At 37.5% G+C, this 18,576-nt stretch overlaps 2 protein-coding genes across 3 annotated transcripts in view; one reads left to right on the top strand and one right to left on the bottom strand.

The window, feature by feature from the left end:
• TET2 (tet methylcytosine dioxygenase 2) overlaps positions 1–11,484 on the bottom strand; it is a 125,059-nt gene extending 113,575 nt beyond the window's left edge. Inside the window, exon 1 of the mRNA XM_045799234.2 lies at positions 11,254–11,484. The gene's annotated coding sequence lies outside the window, so the exon portion shown is untranslated. The remainder of the gene's footprint in view (positions 1–11,253) is intronic.
• LOC148109042 (uncharacterized) lies at positions 11,468–15,612 on the top strand. Of its 2 annotated transcripts, XR_015726447.1 has the most exons (3): positions 11,468–11,887; positions 11,981–12,480; positions 15,368–15,612. XR_015726447.1 is itself a non-coding variant. In XM_087866377.1 (2 exons), the coding sequence occupies exons 1-2, from the start codon at positions 11,472–11,474 to the stop codon at positions 12,063–12,065; spliced, it is 501 nt and encodes a 166-aa protein (XP_087722503.1). In that variant the 5' UTR covers positions 11,468–11,471; the 3' UTR covers positions 12,066–15,356. The 2 variants fall into 2 exon arrangements, 1 of the variants encoding a protein (XP_087722503.1); XM_087866377.1 differs by lacking the exon at positions 15,368–15,612 and having other exon boundaries at positions 11,981–15,356.
• Positions 15,613–18,576: the final 2,964 nt, after the last annotated feature.

The following is an 18,576-nucleotide window of genomic DNA, read 5'->3' as shown; positions in this document are numbered from 1 at the left end:
TAAGTACCATCTTTATGAAGGGAGTCCATCCATTGAATAAATCTATTCTTACTGCATGCTTGCCACTTCAAGTGAAACCAAAGTACAATCAAATGAAAGTTATATTTAAATCCCTTTCTTAGCAGAAATAGCATTAATTTATGGCCTTTATCAAATTCTGAGCACTTTCAGCTTATAATCACATATAATTTAGTGTCCAACAAAGTTAAGAAAGGAAAATATTAATGTTCTAATATAGGATAAGATAATTCCTGTGAAAGCCCATGAGTGGTCAGAATTGGCACTGCTCTTAGTAGAAAAGGATACTACTCATAAGTACTTTCACACAAACTTTCACTATTTAGGCCAAGGGTGATTAAGATGAATACATTATCTTTAGACCAAAACAATAAAAAAGCAAGCAAATAAAACAAGCAAATGAAAAGACTCTTTTAAAGCGTATAATCTACTTTCACCATATCTTAATTCAACATATTAAAAATATACAAAATATTTTAAATTATAAACACTAAATATTTTCAAGTCCAGAAGGAACTTTTACTCAGCAATGGATGAAAAATGCCCATCCTTAGATTTCACTGTATTGGTTAAATGAGTCATTCTTTCAGCAATTTCTTCCAAATGAGAGCAAATTCAGATGTTAAACAGCTAAAACTTAATTTCTAAGTCTCATATCTAAACAGTAAATTTGGACAGATAATCTCTAAATTATTTCAGATCTAAACTTCTCTTATACCAAAAAGTACTTAAAACAAAACAGATTTTTTGGTGCTTGGTTTATCTCTTGGAGAAAAATTCTTTATTTTTAAAAGGTAAACAAATTCCTTTCATTTACTGTACTGCATTTCAAAGATTGTAAGTTTTCCTTTTTTTAGAAAGAGTATAATTACAAAAAAGCATTCTATGAAAGAAGAGTTCAAACAGACCGACTTTTAAATTAACTAGGAGTTCATTTTTTGATTATGTAATTTCAATTTTTTGTTATGCATGGTTCCTATTTTTAGATAATCAATGGTGATGTCCATCTAAAACAATTCTTAGATGCAATACCAAAAAAACCCTCAAAGTTTATTCATATTTTAAAGATTCCAATCACTCAGCTTACAACTTGTGATGAAAAGCACATATGCCAGATACTCTTGAAATGTGTGTGCTTTAACTTTTTTTTAAACTCAAGACTTTCTTTTTATTGATAAAGATGAATGAAAAATTCTTAAAATCTACCTGGGAAAGGAAAAGCAATTCCCTAAGTATAGAGACCTCTTTTTTTTTTTTTTAAACCCAAGTCCTGATGTACAGTTAAAAGCGGAGGAAGGCTGAGGGAGGTGTGATGAAGAAGTGAACAGGGAGGGGAAGGGTGAGGAGAGGGGTCGGCGCTGGAAGGGATAAGGAGGATGATCAATTAATCACTTTCTTGAGTGTTCTGTAGTTTGAGTGTCTAGTCTGGCAATTCAGATTATGAATTCTCTTGCATCTGAAGATGATTACAAATTCAAAAATACACCTTTTTTTTTAAAGCATTATTTATGAGACTCGGCAGGCAGCATACTTCAGTCTCAGTGGCACTGCAAATTACAACCAGAACCAAGGTACAATCTGCCCATATTTCCCAAAATCACAAAAAAAGTTTGGCGTAACTGATTCTGTTTGCTGAAGGAAGAAAAAAAGATTAATCCTGTATTAAAGCACTGCCTTTGAGACTTTGGTAGAAGAAGTGCGTATTGGGCGGACCCTGACCTAGACACCTTGATCTTTGGTTCATGACCCTGTCAGAGCCAGACAAGGGCTCCCTGACTATGAATTAAACTGTTTGATTCCTCCGCCCACAGACACACAAAGCCCGCACTCTCTCAGCTGTTACATAAGAGTCTCTGGAATCCTAGGATGGTGTTTGTAAATAGCGCTGCCATGCGCACGGTACCCACGTGTCAAATGTTGATGTGACCGCATGTAATCAGAAGGCGAGAAAGCATCAACAAGCTCGGAAGAAAAACCTCCCTTTTCTTTGGCCCTAAAAATGAGCATATGCCTGTCAAGGAACTATCTCTAAGAGTGATTATTTCCCTTATCTGTTCCTTTCCTTCCCCTCTCTCCACCCCCCCCCCCCAAAAAAACTTAATGGAGGAAGAACAGGAGAAATGACCAATCCCTACTGCATTCCTTTCCTTCTTTAAGCAGTACCTAACCAGAGCACAGGGTCACAATTCATAGCCTTTTCTAATTAAATTTGGGGCAAGTTTTGAAATCTCAACAATGCATTCTGAATGCACTGTCTACCTCCTCTTATCTCAAGACTTCTCCTTTACCTTTGCTCGCTGACTTTGGTGTGAACTAAGATATTAGGAGAGGTAGGATTACACAACTACGAGATAGAGATACTCTAAGGAGGCAAATGGTTTGCAAAGTGACAATTTATATCCAAATAAAAGTACAACATGACTCTTTCAGCAAAAAGTATCCAATGGTTATTTTTGAGAAAAGAGAAATGCAATTTAGTATTTTACCTGTCTCCTCACTTTAATTTTCACCCTCATCTACATTCACTGCATTTTTTACAATGGGTTTGTGAACAGGAAACAAGTAAACCATTTCTTAAGGGGGTTGAATTCTTACCAATATTCAAGAAAAATGTCAATATCAAGTTTTTTACACCTAAATATGGAAAGTTTCCCCTAACCTTCAGCTTTATTTAAAGCATGACATATTATAACAATGCAAACACAAACAAAAAGCTGAAGCAAAACTTTCAATAGTAAATTAGACTAGTGATTTGAAAAATACTCAGTAGTAACACATAATTAAATTATAGTTATTAAAAAGGTAAGCCATTAGCAAAATGTCTACTAGCTTTGCTTCCTGCAGTATGTTTTTCTCCAAGTTATGATGTAGTAGACATTCCAAACGTAAGTACAACTTTGTCTTACTTTCAACTAAATGCACTTTAACTTCATAGGAGGAAAAAATAACCATTTGGGTGGTTATATTGGAATAAAGCTAGATTAAATCTAGAGTACAAAGTTTAAAATACATGCGTTCCTGCTAAAATGTACCTGCTTCTCTTTTACTGAAATAAACAATTTGTGTGGTGATTTTGATGCTGGAAAATTTGTCCTTCCTTCATGTTTAAAAAGTATGCATATACGGTATTTTTCCTTTCACCAGTTCTCTTTGGTACATTAAAATATAAATGTAAGTGAGTTAATGTTTTAATAACTGGATTCACTTTTTAAGATGCTTATTTTAATTTTATGAATGATCAGACACTTTATTTGCAGAAGAGATTTTTTGTTCTGTTATGCTGTATGCAGTAAAACAAACAAAAAGCTAATAATCATCCAAACTAATTAGAGGGTGTATAAAAGTAATCCTTTTAATGCAAAAATCATGAGAGGTTATAAAAGAGCTGGGAGAACTTTATAGCCAAAGGCAAATATGAAAATTCTATAACTTCAAAGTAAGAGACTTCAAACAAAAAATGGAAAAAGTGCTGAAAGAACAAACAGATTAAAAAATAAATTAATAGGAACAAGACAGTATGTTAGGGATGGAATCTGGGTGTGGTGTCATTGTATTATTTTCAGATTTTGGCACTTTACTTTAGAAGCAGCACAACTAATAATTAAGGTATTTTTTAATGGTTGCCCTTGTTTCTTAATGTAGACAGGGAAGAAAAACAGGAGTAGTAACTCAGATAGATCGTGTTATATCCTCTGGGTTTCACTACCATTATTTAAGCCTTTTTTTCTTCTACATTGCCAGACAAAAAAAATATACCAATTTGAGCAGAAATACTATAATAAAAACTCATCTTGAGAGCTGGGTGAATAGTTTTCATTAAAGAATAATCTGGACATACAAACTAGTTTAATACTCTAAGAAGAAAACAAGCAACTTGAAAAGGCAGGTAGGTGTTAGCAATGGCTAATAAGATATGACAATAGTAACTAAAATTATCATTACTTTGCAGCATTCACAGAATAAACGGAAACAAATCTCAAAACTGTAAAAGTAGCACATGAAAAATATCAATACTGTGTATGGCATGCCTTAATGGGAGATCTGCTATGTCTATGCCTGATCATAGACAATTCTGTTCCCTGAAGACAGCAGACCATCAGCAAAAATCCACAGCCCTATGTTTTACTTCTGAATATAGGGCATCTTCCATAGAAATTATTTATAAAAAGCAAAGCTAAAAATATAAACAAATCAAAATATCTCATCTCCTATATTTTTAATTTACTTGAAAATATTTAAGGTTTTTGAAGGTATATTTAAAAAGCAAAGTTGGAATAGCACACTAAAACCCAGTGAACAACCTTTGAATATTACAGAGCTACTATTATAAAAAATTATTATCAACTGAGGTAGTTCACAAAGTATTAAGAGAAACAAGAGAGGGTAAAAATAAGGAAGCTATTCATTTCTCCTATAAGCAGGACCAGACCTATATTCTACCCGACTGCTTTCGACAACAATCCCTCCATCAGCTTGATAGAATAAAGATTCTAATATGAGTGTCTAACTTGTACCTGTTGCATATACATGACAAACCTGCAGGTAAGTGCTATTATCATACTCTTAAAAAGTAGAATTTTTGGCTACTTCTATAGCTATTCCTTGAAGAAAATAATGATTACAGCAATTACATGAAGCCAAGGCATTTCCTTATTGAGTACAATAACATGTATACATTCTTAAAGCCGAATGCTTGCACATCACTGAATCTCCCCCACCCTAGTTATAGTCCAAGCTCCAAACTATGGAATCCAATTGGCAGCAAATCAACATTCTCATCAAAATAAAGAGGGAGAGAAACACTGCTCAACAAGAAGAATGTCTGGTATCTAGAATTACATTAAGTTAGAAATTAAAATAAAACCAACCCCAAGTAATTCACCCTGTGTGTCCAAAAGTAAAAATCCTAATTTCATAGGGACAAATCCTAAAAAACTCACTGGTGCCATGTTTCTAGAAAGATATGCATAGCCCCATACAATTCAATTCAAATAGTACCCTATATTTCGTTGCATGAGACATGAGATACTTTCTGAATGCCAAATACCTTATCAGTTGTATGCATTTTTTATAACTTTATTTAGATATAATTCACATAGAATAAAAAAATTCACATTCTTAAAGTATACAATTGGGTACATTTTTAGAGCGGTGCAAAAATTACTATCTAACTATAGAGCATTTTTGGGCTCCAAAAGAAACCCCATATCTATTAACAGTCAGCCCCCCTTTTTTTCCCCCCCAGCCCCTAGCAATAAGTAATCTACTTTCTGCCTCTTCAGATTTGCATATTCTGGAGATTTCATGTAAGTGAAATCACATCATATGTGGCCTTTTGTTAGTCCCTTCTTTTCAAGTTCTTCTATGATGCAGCATGTATCAGTCCTTCATTCCTTTTCGTTGCTGAATAATATTCCATTGTATGGATATACTGCAGTTCATATATTTATGAGTTGATGGACATTTGGGTTGTTCCAATTTTTTACAATTATTAATATGCTGCTATGAATATTTGGGTACCAGTTTTTATGTAGACAATTGTGTGTATTTTAAGTCTCCTCTCAGGACTTTCCCTGCATAGCCTATATTACAGCTTCACTTTTTTATTAATCGTAATGAGGCAGAATAGCATAGTGGTTAAAGGTCTGGGATCTAGAGACAGACTGCCTAATTCAAATCTTAGCTAAGCCACGTATTGGCTGTATGAATTTGGCTATTCAACTTCACTATGCTTCAGTCAGCTCACCTGAGATGAGGATAATAATACCTATCTCTAGAGTCATGAAGAGAATTAGATGACATAAGTTATAATGTAGTATGTTATTAAAACAAAATATTCTGAACACAAATGCAAAAACACTTTTAAGTAAACAAAAACCTATATTCTGATGCACGTTTTGATAAGGAATGATAGCACAATCATATGACTGATGAAGGAGAACTGGGTTAAACTTCTCTGCTTTCAGGAAAAAAGATTTAAAGATATCTGATAATGTGATAAAATGGTATGGACCTAAATATACAACACACAAATGTACAGGTCACACTGGGGGTGTCCATGTAAGACAGGCAGACTATATCCATGTCAGTGTCCTGGCTCTGATATTACAGTTTTACCAAAAGTTACCAGTGGAAGAAACCGGGCAATATAATGTCCAATTATTATTATTTCATACACCTGCATCTGATCTACATTTATCTTAGTAGAAATTTCAATTAAAAATATGTGATCTCTGTGTAAATTTACTAAAAATCATTAAGCTTTACATTTACAACAGATGGCTTTTATGAGACATTTGCCATAGCCTGTAGAAGTTACATTTAAGGAAAAATCACCGTCATTACTACCATCATCACCATTACCATTGAGAATAGATTATACATTTTCTAATTAAATGACATTATTTTTTTCCAGTTCTAGGTCATTCACTCTTTTTTTCAGCTTTTGAGACATAATTGACATATAACATTATGTAAGTTTAACGTGTACAACATAATGATTTGATATACGTATATATTGGGAAATGATTACCACAATAAGGTTAGTTAACATCCGTCACTTCACATACTTATAATGGTTGCATGTGTGTGTGGTGAGAACTTTGAAGATATACTCTTTTAGCAACTTTCAAATATACAATACAGTATTGTTAACGATAGTCACTGTACTACACATTACATTCCATAACTTATTCATCTTATAACTGGAAGCTTATACTCCCTGCATTACATATTGACTGAGTAGGACACCACTAAGTTCTACTATGGAATAATTAGATGTAGAAATCAGCGCCTCTCTTCCAGGAGACATAAATTTAATTTAAAAGAAATATTTATAGTATTTTTAGTGAAGCAAACAGTTCATTTTATGTCCTAACCTGCCCTCTAAAAACACTTCACGCTAATTTATTCATCTCTTAATTTTAATTCTCAGATTATTTGGAGCTTGATTTCAAGTCAGTTTGAGCAACAACCCTGAGTAAATATAAAATATTGAGTTCCAAATTCTTAAAACATCAGGTAGGTTGGCATTATCACTGAGTTTGTTTTTACACAAAATATTGAAAATTCACCTACTATCTATTTCTTCTTCTTGAATCCTGGCACATTTAACTGCATTTCATGACAAGTGGAGAAAGCATAAATCAAAGCTGATAGAATTTACTATTTTGGAAGGGGCAACCAAAATCTATTTTATTGTGAAAAGATTATATATCTATCTTAAGTCAGGGATTTTCTGCAATGTACAATCTAGGAACAGAATAATGCTGGAAATAGCAGATACTTAAGACTTTTTTGGCTTGCAGTCGCAATGATTCAGGGGCTCTCACTTTACCCTCTCCTCTTGTGGAACTCTTCTTTCCCACTGTATACCAAAGTTTATATATATTTCCTACTATACACTAAGGTATACAGATGTACTCTATAACCTTCTTAAATAATGTCATAGTATTCCCTGGGTTTTGGCAATGAGTCAAAATAGAAATTGGAGATCTACACCAAGTAAATACTGTATATTTGGCAAAATCATTTGTGGTTGTGTTCTTCAGCACAATTTCCAAGATAACCACCAGCTCTACTTGGCAAACCAACTCTCCCACAGTTAAGGCTCCAATTGTAAAGTTGGCTTGTAAAGTATTTTCCTGCTACTGGCTTTGGTGCCATTACTATGCTTCAGAACTAGTTTGCAATGGTGGCATAATAGTTGATGAAATGTTATTTTGATGAACCAACACTGACAGCTGCTCCGAAGTTTTAACTTGTCTATATGGTTGTTTATAAAACAAAGAAGGCTCCCTCAGTAATTTGAGATGGCTAGGTAAGACTACTAAATTCTATTAAGCAACAAAAACTGAATTCATTGAAGAAGGAATTAGAGCAGGTTTAATCTAAATATTAGATATTCTAACATATCATAAACATCCATAGCTTTGATGACATTTTATTTAAAGATAATTTCAAAGAATTCATAAGAATTTACCAACTTGGATGTGGGACATAATGGAAAAGAGGGTTTCTGCCAGGTGTGTCTGTGAATTATAAGAAAGGTTTTTTACTGAGATCAGCAAATAAGGAAATACATTTCAATAGTGACACTGGCTTACAACATTGTGTGTGGGTGGAGCCTTGGAGGAATTGATAGAGAAATTGTAACTTCAGCAAGTGAAACCAAAACATTAACTCCAGTTCTTGTTACCTAATACAAGTCCAGTGCTCAAAGAGGACTTTGGAAGTCTCTCATAATAACTTCTTGGCAGGTGCATTTCACTTGTTCTGGAAGTGATGTTGACCTGCCAGTGTCTACCTTATTGTGACACTGCATCAAAATCATATCAATTCCCTTGACTCCTTGCATGCACCAGCATAATGACAGATATAATTAAAGCCATAGTTGGTAAATCCGTGAATTCAAACAAAACAAGGGACTCTCTTCATTCCAAGTTAATTTCTCATTAACCATTAGTTCAATAAGAAAGTAAGGAAAACAATATTGCAGTTTAAGAAAAATACCTATCTTGTTATTGTCCACTATCACTTCCATAAAATTCAATTGCTCAAGACAGTTCTATCCTATGAAATTCTGAGAACATCCAGGTGGTACTATCATACATATAATAAATGAAGAATGGACATTACGTCTGTTATAGTCAACTATTCTATACTAATTCAAATAATTTCTCTTTTATAATAAAGGAGAAAGTGGTACTTATATTGAAATTGGTGAATAATGTGCATCTTCTCCTTCTAATCATTTAAGCCCCCCATACAATATTAATTAACAGCTATTTTCGGCATACAAATAGGATACATAAAATAACAAGAGTCTAAATTTGATAGGAAAGAACAAATATTCATGGTCACAATACATATTATTAACCAATGTAGGTATTTGTATTTACCACTATGAATGGAAAATACTACATCTATTATTAGTTGACTAACTTGAGGAAAGCATAAACCACAACATTTGAAAAGTCCCCAAAAAGCAATTAAATATTAGTCTGTTAGCAAAAGGAGCTGTTTATTTTTAACTCTGAATTACTGCAATAATTAATCATAGTTTTCTCAATGAATAGTAAGCATTTACGCTAGACTCCTAAGTATTTTCCTTATTATTTTAGGACGAATAAGAACTAACCAAATAAGCTGTTTCTATTCCAGAGATCAGTAATACTACTCCCTTGTAATCATGTGAAATAATCTTCAGCATCAATGATTAAACTTAACTGCTTTTTCAGAGATTAAAATAGAGTTACAAAGTGAACTACTGAGGACAAATGGTTTTGGAAATCTGATTTATGGAGTAATGGCCATTACTGTGCTCTTCCTTCTGTCCATGTTTTAATTATATACATGCCTTCTAAACTTAAGTTTGACTTTCCAGTCCTTCACTAACACTTACTTCTCTGCTTAATAACATTATAAAAAAAAAAACCCCAATATTGTGTAGAATTTTATATTCTACCTCTAACCTATTATGAAACACACATGCAAACATGTAAAAGAATATAACTCTCCTCCAGCATTTCAACTTTCCATTAAAATGCAAATATAATGATTTCATTAACCAGGCAACAATACCCACAGTCTTAAACCAAAGCAAAGCAAAGCAAAGCAAACCAGTATCTTTTCTCTTTACATCCCAACTTCCCCTAAGGAACAATCTTCCTCTTATGTTGGATCATTTGTTGATGAATATTTTTTATTTGGATTTGCCATTATTATCCCTTATTGGAGAGATGAAAGCACATTATGAGACTTCAGATTTTAAATTCATGGATGTATCCTATTCCCTACACAGGAAAATATAAAAATATTTCAGTAAACTTTAAGCAAACAACTGGAAAATAACCCTTCTTTCAATTCCTAAACACTAGACGAAGGAGGGGGGAAATCACTCAATGCAACTGAAAGTATGTCATGAAGGCAATGGCCAGTAAATAACACTTATGTTTCATATTCGACCTTCCCAGGAGTCTATCCAGCCACACTTTATTTTGTCATAGGTAGAAAACTCTCCATAGAAACTCTGTTAGCTTAATAACACTAGACAAGCAGCCCCAGCGAAAAGATTCAGCAAGACTGGAGTGTGTGTGTGTGTGTGTGTGTGTGTGTGTGTGTGTGTGTGTGTGTGTGTGTGTGTAGAAGGAGGAGGAGGAGGAAAAAAGAGACACGGAGAGGAAGGCAGATAAATAAAAGACCAAAGAAAAGAGAGCAACCAAGACAGAGAAATTTGGATGGGACTGTTAGAGATCTGCTCCCTACTTCTCCGTTTCTTTGCTGGGATTGGGTTTCATTTCTTTCGGCGCCCCTGACCTTGCAGTCTTCCAACTCTCAACTCTGCCCCCCTCCTCCCGCCCGCCCGCCCCCTCCCCCGGCCTGCGCCTGCCTTTGTGTCTGCCTGTCACTTACCGAGGAACCAAACGAAGCTGATTCGGGAGAAGCACAAAGCCAGGACACAGATTTGCCCACAAATTCTCTTACACCCACTCCCCAGGCTGGAAGGCACAGCCCATCGCAGAGCTGATGTACCTTGAGAAAAGTGGGATCTGGTCTTGTTTGGGGGACCGGAGAAACTATTCTCTCACTCAGCACCACGAGCAAAACGCGCGGACTTAGGAAAAAACAAAACCCCACTTAGTGTACTGCAGCTCCACTCCCCGTGACATTCGCCTGGTTCGCCCCCCAAAAAGCGGACACCGGGGTAGAAAGGGGCGGACGCGAACGCAAACCCAGACCCAGAACCTACAACAGATAAAAGGGTCGAAAAACACTCCGTCAGAGTTCTTTCCGGGGTGGGTTAGGTTAAACGAGAGACTGGTCTGACTTACAAGAAGGAAAGGGGGTCGGGGAGGATTCAAGGGAAAAGTAGTGCCCCCCAAAGCTGAACTATTTGAGAAAGGAAAGCAAAGAAAAATCACTTTCCTGAGGATAAAAGGCCGGGAAACCGGCTGGTCGGAGTCACAAAGGTAAGTTTTCTGGGTAAGAAGGAGAGGCGCATTAGCGGGAGAGAGGAGAGAACACAGAACTACAGGTTTAAAGGGGGGGGGGGGGAATTAAAACTATATTTGTCAGCCATGTTGAAGAGGCTCCAGTAATTTGTGAAGCTTCCCTCTTCCCTCTTGGTATTAGTGGGTGACACTGCAGGGTTCGCTCCCCAGTCCCTGGAAGCCCGAGAGAAAGCAAGGGGGAGAGGAAAGGGAGAGTTTCGCGGCACAAGAGAAGCGCTCTGACCTCGTTCTCGTCCCTCAGCCTTGCAGCAATCCAGCAGTTGCAGTCGGGTCTCCTTTCTAACAAATCCTAAAGGGCAGCCATCTTGCTTCCTTCTGCTTCTCTACGAAAGCAGCCTAGCCTCCGCATCAATATTCATAAGGCAGTTTGACGTCTGTTCTCATCACTCGGCGGGGCCGGCGTCTCGGGGCGGCCTCGCCGAGGGGGCGGACGTGACTCGCATGCGAGCCGGGCCTGGGCGCGCGGCGCTCGCGAGGAGGCGGCGGCGGCCGCCGGAGCTCTCGCCGCAGCCGCTGCTGCTGCCGGCTCTCCTCCTCCGCCCGGCCTCCTCCTCCACCGGCCTCCTCCTCCTCCGCCTCCGCCCCGGCCTCCGTCGCCGCCCTGGGGCCCTCAGCCCCGGCTCCCAGGGAATGAGCCCCCCGCCCGGGGCTTCCCGCACAAAGGCCGGAGGCACCGGGGGCCGTACGATGGGGTGCGCAGTCGAGGCCGGGGCTGCCCTGGCGCTGTGCGTGGAGCCCGGGGAGCTGCGCGCCGGGATGAGCGCGGGGCGGGGGCGAGCGCGGGGGAAGGTCCAGCCCCCGGGCGCCGCAGCCAGACCCGGGGCACCCCGGAGCCCCTGGGACCGGCAGCCACCCGGGTGAGGGCGCGGGGCAGGCGCGCAGGGGGAGCTGGCGTGGGCTCTTGGCACAAGGATGGAGACCCTAGATTAACCTTTTAAACTTTTTGTTAGTACCGCACTCCACCACCTACTTAGAGGTATGTGCGCGCCCCTCACCCCTGCGCGCTGCCACCTCCACCCCGCAGCCTCGCACTAGCCCTTGCTCCCACCTCCTTGCAGGTATCCCCGCACCCGCCCACGCGCGCACCTACCTTGGCGCGCGAAGGCCAGCCCCCCCCCCCGCAAGTAGGTGCACCCGCTCCCGCCTCGTCCCCGCTTTGGCATCCTCTGCATCGTCGCTTTCATCTCTACAGAAGCGCTCCCCAGTTTCGCCGAGGGCATGCCCTTAGTGCTTTGGGGGCCTGTAGTTTTAAAGACTCGACAAATTAGAAAATTGACCGAGTCCTGCTTCACCCCGCCCCGGCCCACCTTCTGTTTACTTTTGCCACGTGGGCTTGGAAGGACAGGGATTCTTACAGATCCAAGATGAATTTCTCACCAGTGACTCTACTTCTCGCTCGACTCCGTTGTAACGAGTAAACCTGCGCTTTCAAATGCCTGCATTTTCTCCAGTAAGATCATCTATTTTGAAAAAATTTCTACCCGTACGCATAATTAAGTAATGAAGAAATCGACCCATAAAGAACTAAATTCCAGGTGACGGACACTCGATATTCCCTGACGTTCCGGATTCTATACCTACGTCCTTCCGTTGACAGATTGTCTTTTCTATTGCCGACTACATTTAATTCTCCTTTTAATGCCCCCTTTCTAACCATAAAATTTTAATTTGAAGAATCAAGAACAAACTCATATACGAATCGTTACGTTAGTAGTTGTTGAGAATCGACCTCTACATGAAATTTTCACGTACTCACTCACATTCAACTTTTAAATAGATACTTCGGGCACGTCTTTTGAGTCCACACAAGTTATTTTGTATAGCCCATTCTCTTTTCTTTTCTTTTTGTCTGTAATTTCTTTAGAAGTGAAACCTTTTCCTAATTTTATGAAATCGGAATATTTCCTTTGAAAAGAGTTAAATAGGGAACTCTTTCTATGTGTCACATTGTTACTAAGAAGAACGTGTAGAGTGTGTTCTAATGAAACATTGTATATTCCATTCTGAGGCAGAGTTCATTCAGATTTCTGATTTTGCAATGGCCAAGCAAAATCATTCATTTTTCCTTAAGCATTTCACGTGACGTTGAATTTCTGTCTTTTCCAACCGTACACTAATGTGTCATCGAGGTCTTGGCAATTGTTAGTGGACTTTAAGCTGTTCGGGAGGTCATCTTCTAATCTTTTTTGTCAAGTCCAGAAAGTAAAGTTTTCCAAAGACTATGACATATATTATTTATGCAGTGCACAGTGCAGCAGAATTGTTGAAAGCATGGGCTTTGGAGTTGGACAGATATGATTGCATCCTGACTCTATCCCTTACCAAGTGTGTGGCCTTGAGCGTGTTACTTAACTCTGTGTATCATGTGTTAAACACCCTCTGAAACAAAAGGGTTGTTGTGAGGATTCAATGGGGCACTAGGTAAATGTCCAGGTAGTTATTACTATTACCAGCAAAAAGCCATGTACTTCCAGAAGTTTCTCTTGATTAACTAGAAATATATAACTAATTATATGCTTTCTTATATTGAATAACATGTGGCAAATATTGTATTCGCATGTGCTTGATATAAATATCTGCATGTTTCCTTAGTTGTTTGTATTATAATTGGGAAAATGATCTTTAAGGTCACTCCCTTCTCATTTCATCTTCTAAACCTCTCCCTCTGTTGTAACAGGTGGTTCTTGTCTATCTGGAATCATACTTGGCTTGCAGTTGGTTGTGCAACAGGCCCTGAACCTTTTCTTGCCAACTTCTTTCTCTGCACCCTCACCCCACCCTTAACCACCACAGCATTTGTTAATTTAAAAGAACATACATTAACTCCTCTTGGCTTTTGTGACTTTTCAATAGCAAAAGGAAGTAAAATTCTAAAGTCTCCAACTGTAAAATATGTTAATGAGATTTTATATTGTTGATTAAAAAAAAAAAAACCTCTTGCTTGGTTGCTATTTCTGGGAAAGAAAAGATAGAGTGCACACAACCAGTTATTTACTGGACATTAGTGCATATTTGTATGTGTAATTCGGAACCAGCTTTTATTAATTGTGTGCCTTCTTGAGATTCTTTCTCTAGGTGTGGATAATCTATTTTTAAAAGGTAATTTGTTGTTTTAACACCAGTCAATTGTTACCAAATTCCTTACCATTTTTTCTCAAACTAAAATTGCAGCACTGCATCCACACAAAGAAATTCTTGCTTCCTTAACAGAGAAAAAAGACTAATAGAACAAGTTCTACAACATGCATTCTGTGTTAGAAAATTGACTTGATCAGCCTGGGCACCTGCTGTCTAACTCAGTTGCTCAGTCTCTAAGCCTCTTAGGGTGGAGGCAGCTTCCTGATGGCTCCGTCCATTAAAGAGCTGACAACAGCAGCTTGCTTTACGATGCAAATTTCTTATAGTGTACTAACAAAACAAAACAACAATGACAAAAAAGGTGCATTCTTAATTTCCTTTCTACTTGCAAAATAGGAAATTTTCTTTAAGGACGTGATACTCTCTTTAACAGAGAGAAATTGTTGTGATACATATTGCTTTGAAAGAATTATAGTGGTGCAACAAAAAACATTAAATCATGGCCTGTTGTTTCCCATCTCCAAAAACGTATATCTGAAGTATGACATGATAAAGATTCTCTACATGCTTAAAAGACAATTGACCTTCAAACAGCACAGCAGTCATTGCTGTGAAGGGACTTTCTTGTTTCTCTTGTCTGGTGACATTACTGCACACCATACCAAGGGACATGTTTAACACAGAACACTAATTTTAAAAGTTTCCCATAAATGAAACATTTAGACGTAACACTAACTTATTGATATAAGTGTTATTATTAATGAAAGCCATTATTGTCTAAGGCCAGGGATCGTAATATAATGAGGTCTTGATAGAGTCTCTTTTATTAATATGATTTCTATTTTTTCTGACCTTATTTCATATGGCTAATTTCTCTTTCTATAATTTGAAAATTTTTAAGGAACGGATACAAATGATATAATCCTAACTTCCTCAAGTCAGGTGCTAGCCAATATGTATACTGATACAATGGGCGCAAAATGAAATGTCAGATAAAACTCAAAAGTCTAATCCTGTTAAAATATTGCTAAAGGCATTATAAAAAAGGGTATTAGGATCATTAGTGAGACAAACATCCTGGAAATGCTTTCAGAAGTATTGCAAATATGTTGCTAATATCAATCTCTTTTCTCCTCATGAATTCTGATTTCACAATCTTTAAAATCTTCATCCAAATTTGGTAACTCAATACCCCCACATTTTGAGAGTATAATTTTTCAACTTTTTTTTTTTTAAGATTTTATTTATTTATTTGACAGAGATAGGAACAGCCAGCGAGAGAGGGAACACAAGCAGGGGGAGTGGCAGAAGAAGAAGCAGGCTCATAGTGGAGGAGCCTGATGCGGGGCTCGATCCCACAACGCCGGGACGCCGGGATCACGCCCTGTTCCGAAGGCAGATGCTTAACCGCTGTGCTACCCAGGCGCCCCATAATTTTTCAACTTTGATGATGAACTTGAGTCATGAATAAATTTTAACTATTGGTAATTACCACAACAACACCCTTTGCATTTATATATTATGATTTTATAGATTTCAAAGCATTTTTTATACACTATTGTTTTCTTTGGTAAAGTTATCCTATTATGTTTAATATTCAAATCATCTGTCATATTCAAATTAGCATTGAATTTAATTCCTATCTTATAAATATGAAAAATGAGTTTAAGTGACTTTCTCAAAATCATACAGCCTGTACATAGAGGAAGGAGCACCTTACAAACTCTAGCTTTGTGAATTCAAGTTCAGGCCTTATTCATTACACCAAAATTAGCCTTATATCTTTTCCTGTTCAGCTTCCTCTAAATTGTTCTTACTATTAATAGTACTGACTGATATAGGAATCCTTCCTTCAAAACTCACAATAATTTTCCATCATTCTTCATTACTTAGGAAAAAAACCTTGGCATTTACATTTACTCATTTTTAGTACTCCAGAGGTAACACTATTGCTTAAATACTGGCCATGCACCAAGCATGTGGATAATTGTTTTACATTTATTATCTCTTTTAATTTAATGCCTATTAAAACCAAATAATGTAGGTATCATTTTATTGAGAATGAAGGATTGAGTAAATTTGGTTGGAATTAAGTATTAAAGAGCTGGAACCAAGGTCTAAATCTAGGTTTGTCTGGTTCTAAAGCTCATGTCCTTGCAAACTGCACTGTACTGTCTCCCCACTTTCAGATACAGATATCTGTGTTTGCACCATAAGTTCTTCACACAGTTAGCAGTTCTTAGCAATAACATCAGTATTCTCCATCTTTAAATTCCCATATTTAAATCTCGTCTACTAGGGTTTTTCTCATCATTTACTCTCTCCTCTGTTTCTTTAGTTTCCATTTTATGTTAGGAAGTTGGCTTGCTTGAACTCTTTGGAACAATAATTACATTTGTGTAATAAAAGTGATGCCACGGCCCTGTCCACCCCCCCCCCCCACCACTTTAACATATGTCTTACCTCACTAACATATTGTTTGGAAAGGTAAGTTCTGTTATCTGTTCTCAATATTGGTGTGGTAAAAAGGTATTGCACCCTTGATCTGCTCCGGACTTCCTGGAATGACTTTGAGTTCGTTCCCGCCACACAGGGAAGCTGGCAGGTGGAGAGAGCGCCACCTACTGAAATTGTTACTAAGACATGGGTCTTTGGGGATAAAACACTCAGTGTACGAGAGCACCAAATCTTTCCATTGGGAAAATGAATCAGAATCACCTATGGAGCACTTGAAAAATATGCATAACTAGGTTCCCCTCCTCTATCCCGAGAGTCTCTTGGAGATTCTGATTAATGAGGTCTGGCACAGGGTGCGGTAGCAGTGTTTTTTTAAAAAGATTCATGGACAATCAGATGTACAACTCTGCTTAAAAATCACTGGTGTAGCTTAATATGTGACTACTAATAGTTAATAGGCACACAGTGTTGTCATTCATAGAATGTCCCATGACGCAAACAGTGTGTATCCCTGTATAGTCTGGTGGAACCCTCACACCTTTGCAAAGATACAATAAAGCTGCCTGTGACTCTGTATTTCAGGTTGATTGAATTCATCTAAGTTCTCCTGTGACAGGTAAAAATAAATCTCCTTTGAGGAAAATATAAATAATTAGCAGCCAAAGAATGACCCAGATTATCAGTAGTGAAAAAGAAAGATCAGGGGGAAATATAAGTGATAGTATTGATACTGTGATACCCTGATGTGTTCCCATGAGTAGTTCTATTGCTTGAGTTTTGTCACACCTTTTATTTTTCTAAAAAAAAATAAATAAATAAACCATTTTTTAATCTAGGCAGTTGGACAAAGTGATTCTACTTTCTTTTTTATCTCCAAAATAATGGCCATGTAATAGTTTATGAATGTATTATATAGCTCCATGCTGTTAGTGCAATGCTTCTAGAAGGGAAAGCTATAGAGATAAAACTAATTTTAAGTCCCTGTTAGGTTAGTCCCTTTCTTATACATACACTGTACAAAAATGAAAGAAAAATTTAAAAAGGAAGTAGGGTAGCCATTATTTGACATCTGATTTTTTTTCAAATATCCTAAAGTATGTTTCATTCTTTCTAGAGATGTGTGACAAAACCTAATGAGATCTGACTCATGCCCACTCAGAGCTAGTGGGAGCAGGAGAGGCCAAGTAGTTTCCTGGAAAACTCTGCACTACCAACCTCCATTTAGTTTGTTTTCTTATTTTATATCTTTATATCAGTATTATTACTATTTGGAAGAAAACCTCTGTGATCTGTCAGTAATTAAGCATGCCTCTAAGTTGAATATAGGTTGATTTTTCGGACAATTATTCTGCATTTTTCAATGACTTTTATTCCCAAGAAAAAAATTATATACAAACAGGGACTACAAAATAAGGGTTCCTGAAAGAAGGATTGGAGTAGAAGGTGAAAAGAACACACACACACACACACACACACACACACACACACACACACACACACACACTATTAGAACATCAAAAACAAATTCTAAAGGAACATTTCATTGGGGGTCCCTAATTTTTATTTCTCTGTGATATTATGATCATTGGCTCTCGTTAGACTGGGTAGGTAGAGGCAAGGAAATGAAAACTATTGGAGGCAGGTGTGTTTAGCATGGAGGTGGTGGTTGTCAGGTGGGTGCAATCTTAGTGATAATACAGATACATTTTCATGAAGGAAACTTTCCTAAATCTCCTGAAATCATAAAACATCAATGGCAACTTTCTGCTGGTGAGAAAGAACTAAAAGAGCCTCTCTCTAAGTTTAAAACCCAGAAAAGGGTAAAGTAATAATTTTGATGGGTGAGAGCTGCTGTTAAAGGTAGTAGTATGATCTCACAAAATAGATGATCCAAAAATTTAGAAAGAGAAACTAGTAAAAGTATAGCTACTGAAAGTGTTAAACTTGATCTAAGTAAATGACATGATCTAGGATTGTAGTCTGGATGCTGCTACTGAAAATCTACCAAGAA

This window comes from Ursus americanus, chromosome 13 (genome assembly GCF_024610735.1).
Source record: "Ursus americanus isolate L20-20 chromosome 13, mUrsAme1.1.p, whole genome shotgun sequence".
NCBI lineage: Eukaryota > Metazoa > Chordata > Mammalia > Carnivora > Ursidae > Ursus > Ursus americanus.
The sequence above is the reverse complement of the archived record's forward strand: the minus strand, read 5'-3'. Positions and strand labels throughout refer to the sequence as shown.

What these genes read in the sequence shown, in the direction of transcription:
- LOC148109042 (XM_087866377.1), top strand. Translation starts at nt 11,472, where the DNA reads ATGCGAGCCGGGCCTGGGCGCGCGGCGCTCGCGAGGAGGCGGCGGCGG. An exon ending in TGGGACCGGCAGCCACCCGG is followed by an intron (nt 11,888 to 11,980) that starts GTGAGGGCGCGG and finishes ACTTTTTGTTAG; the next exon opens with TACCGCACTCCACCACCTAC.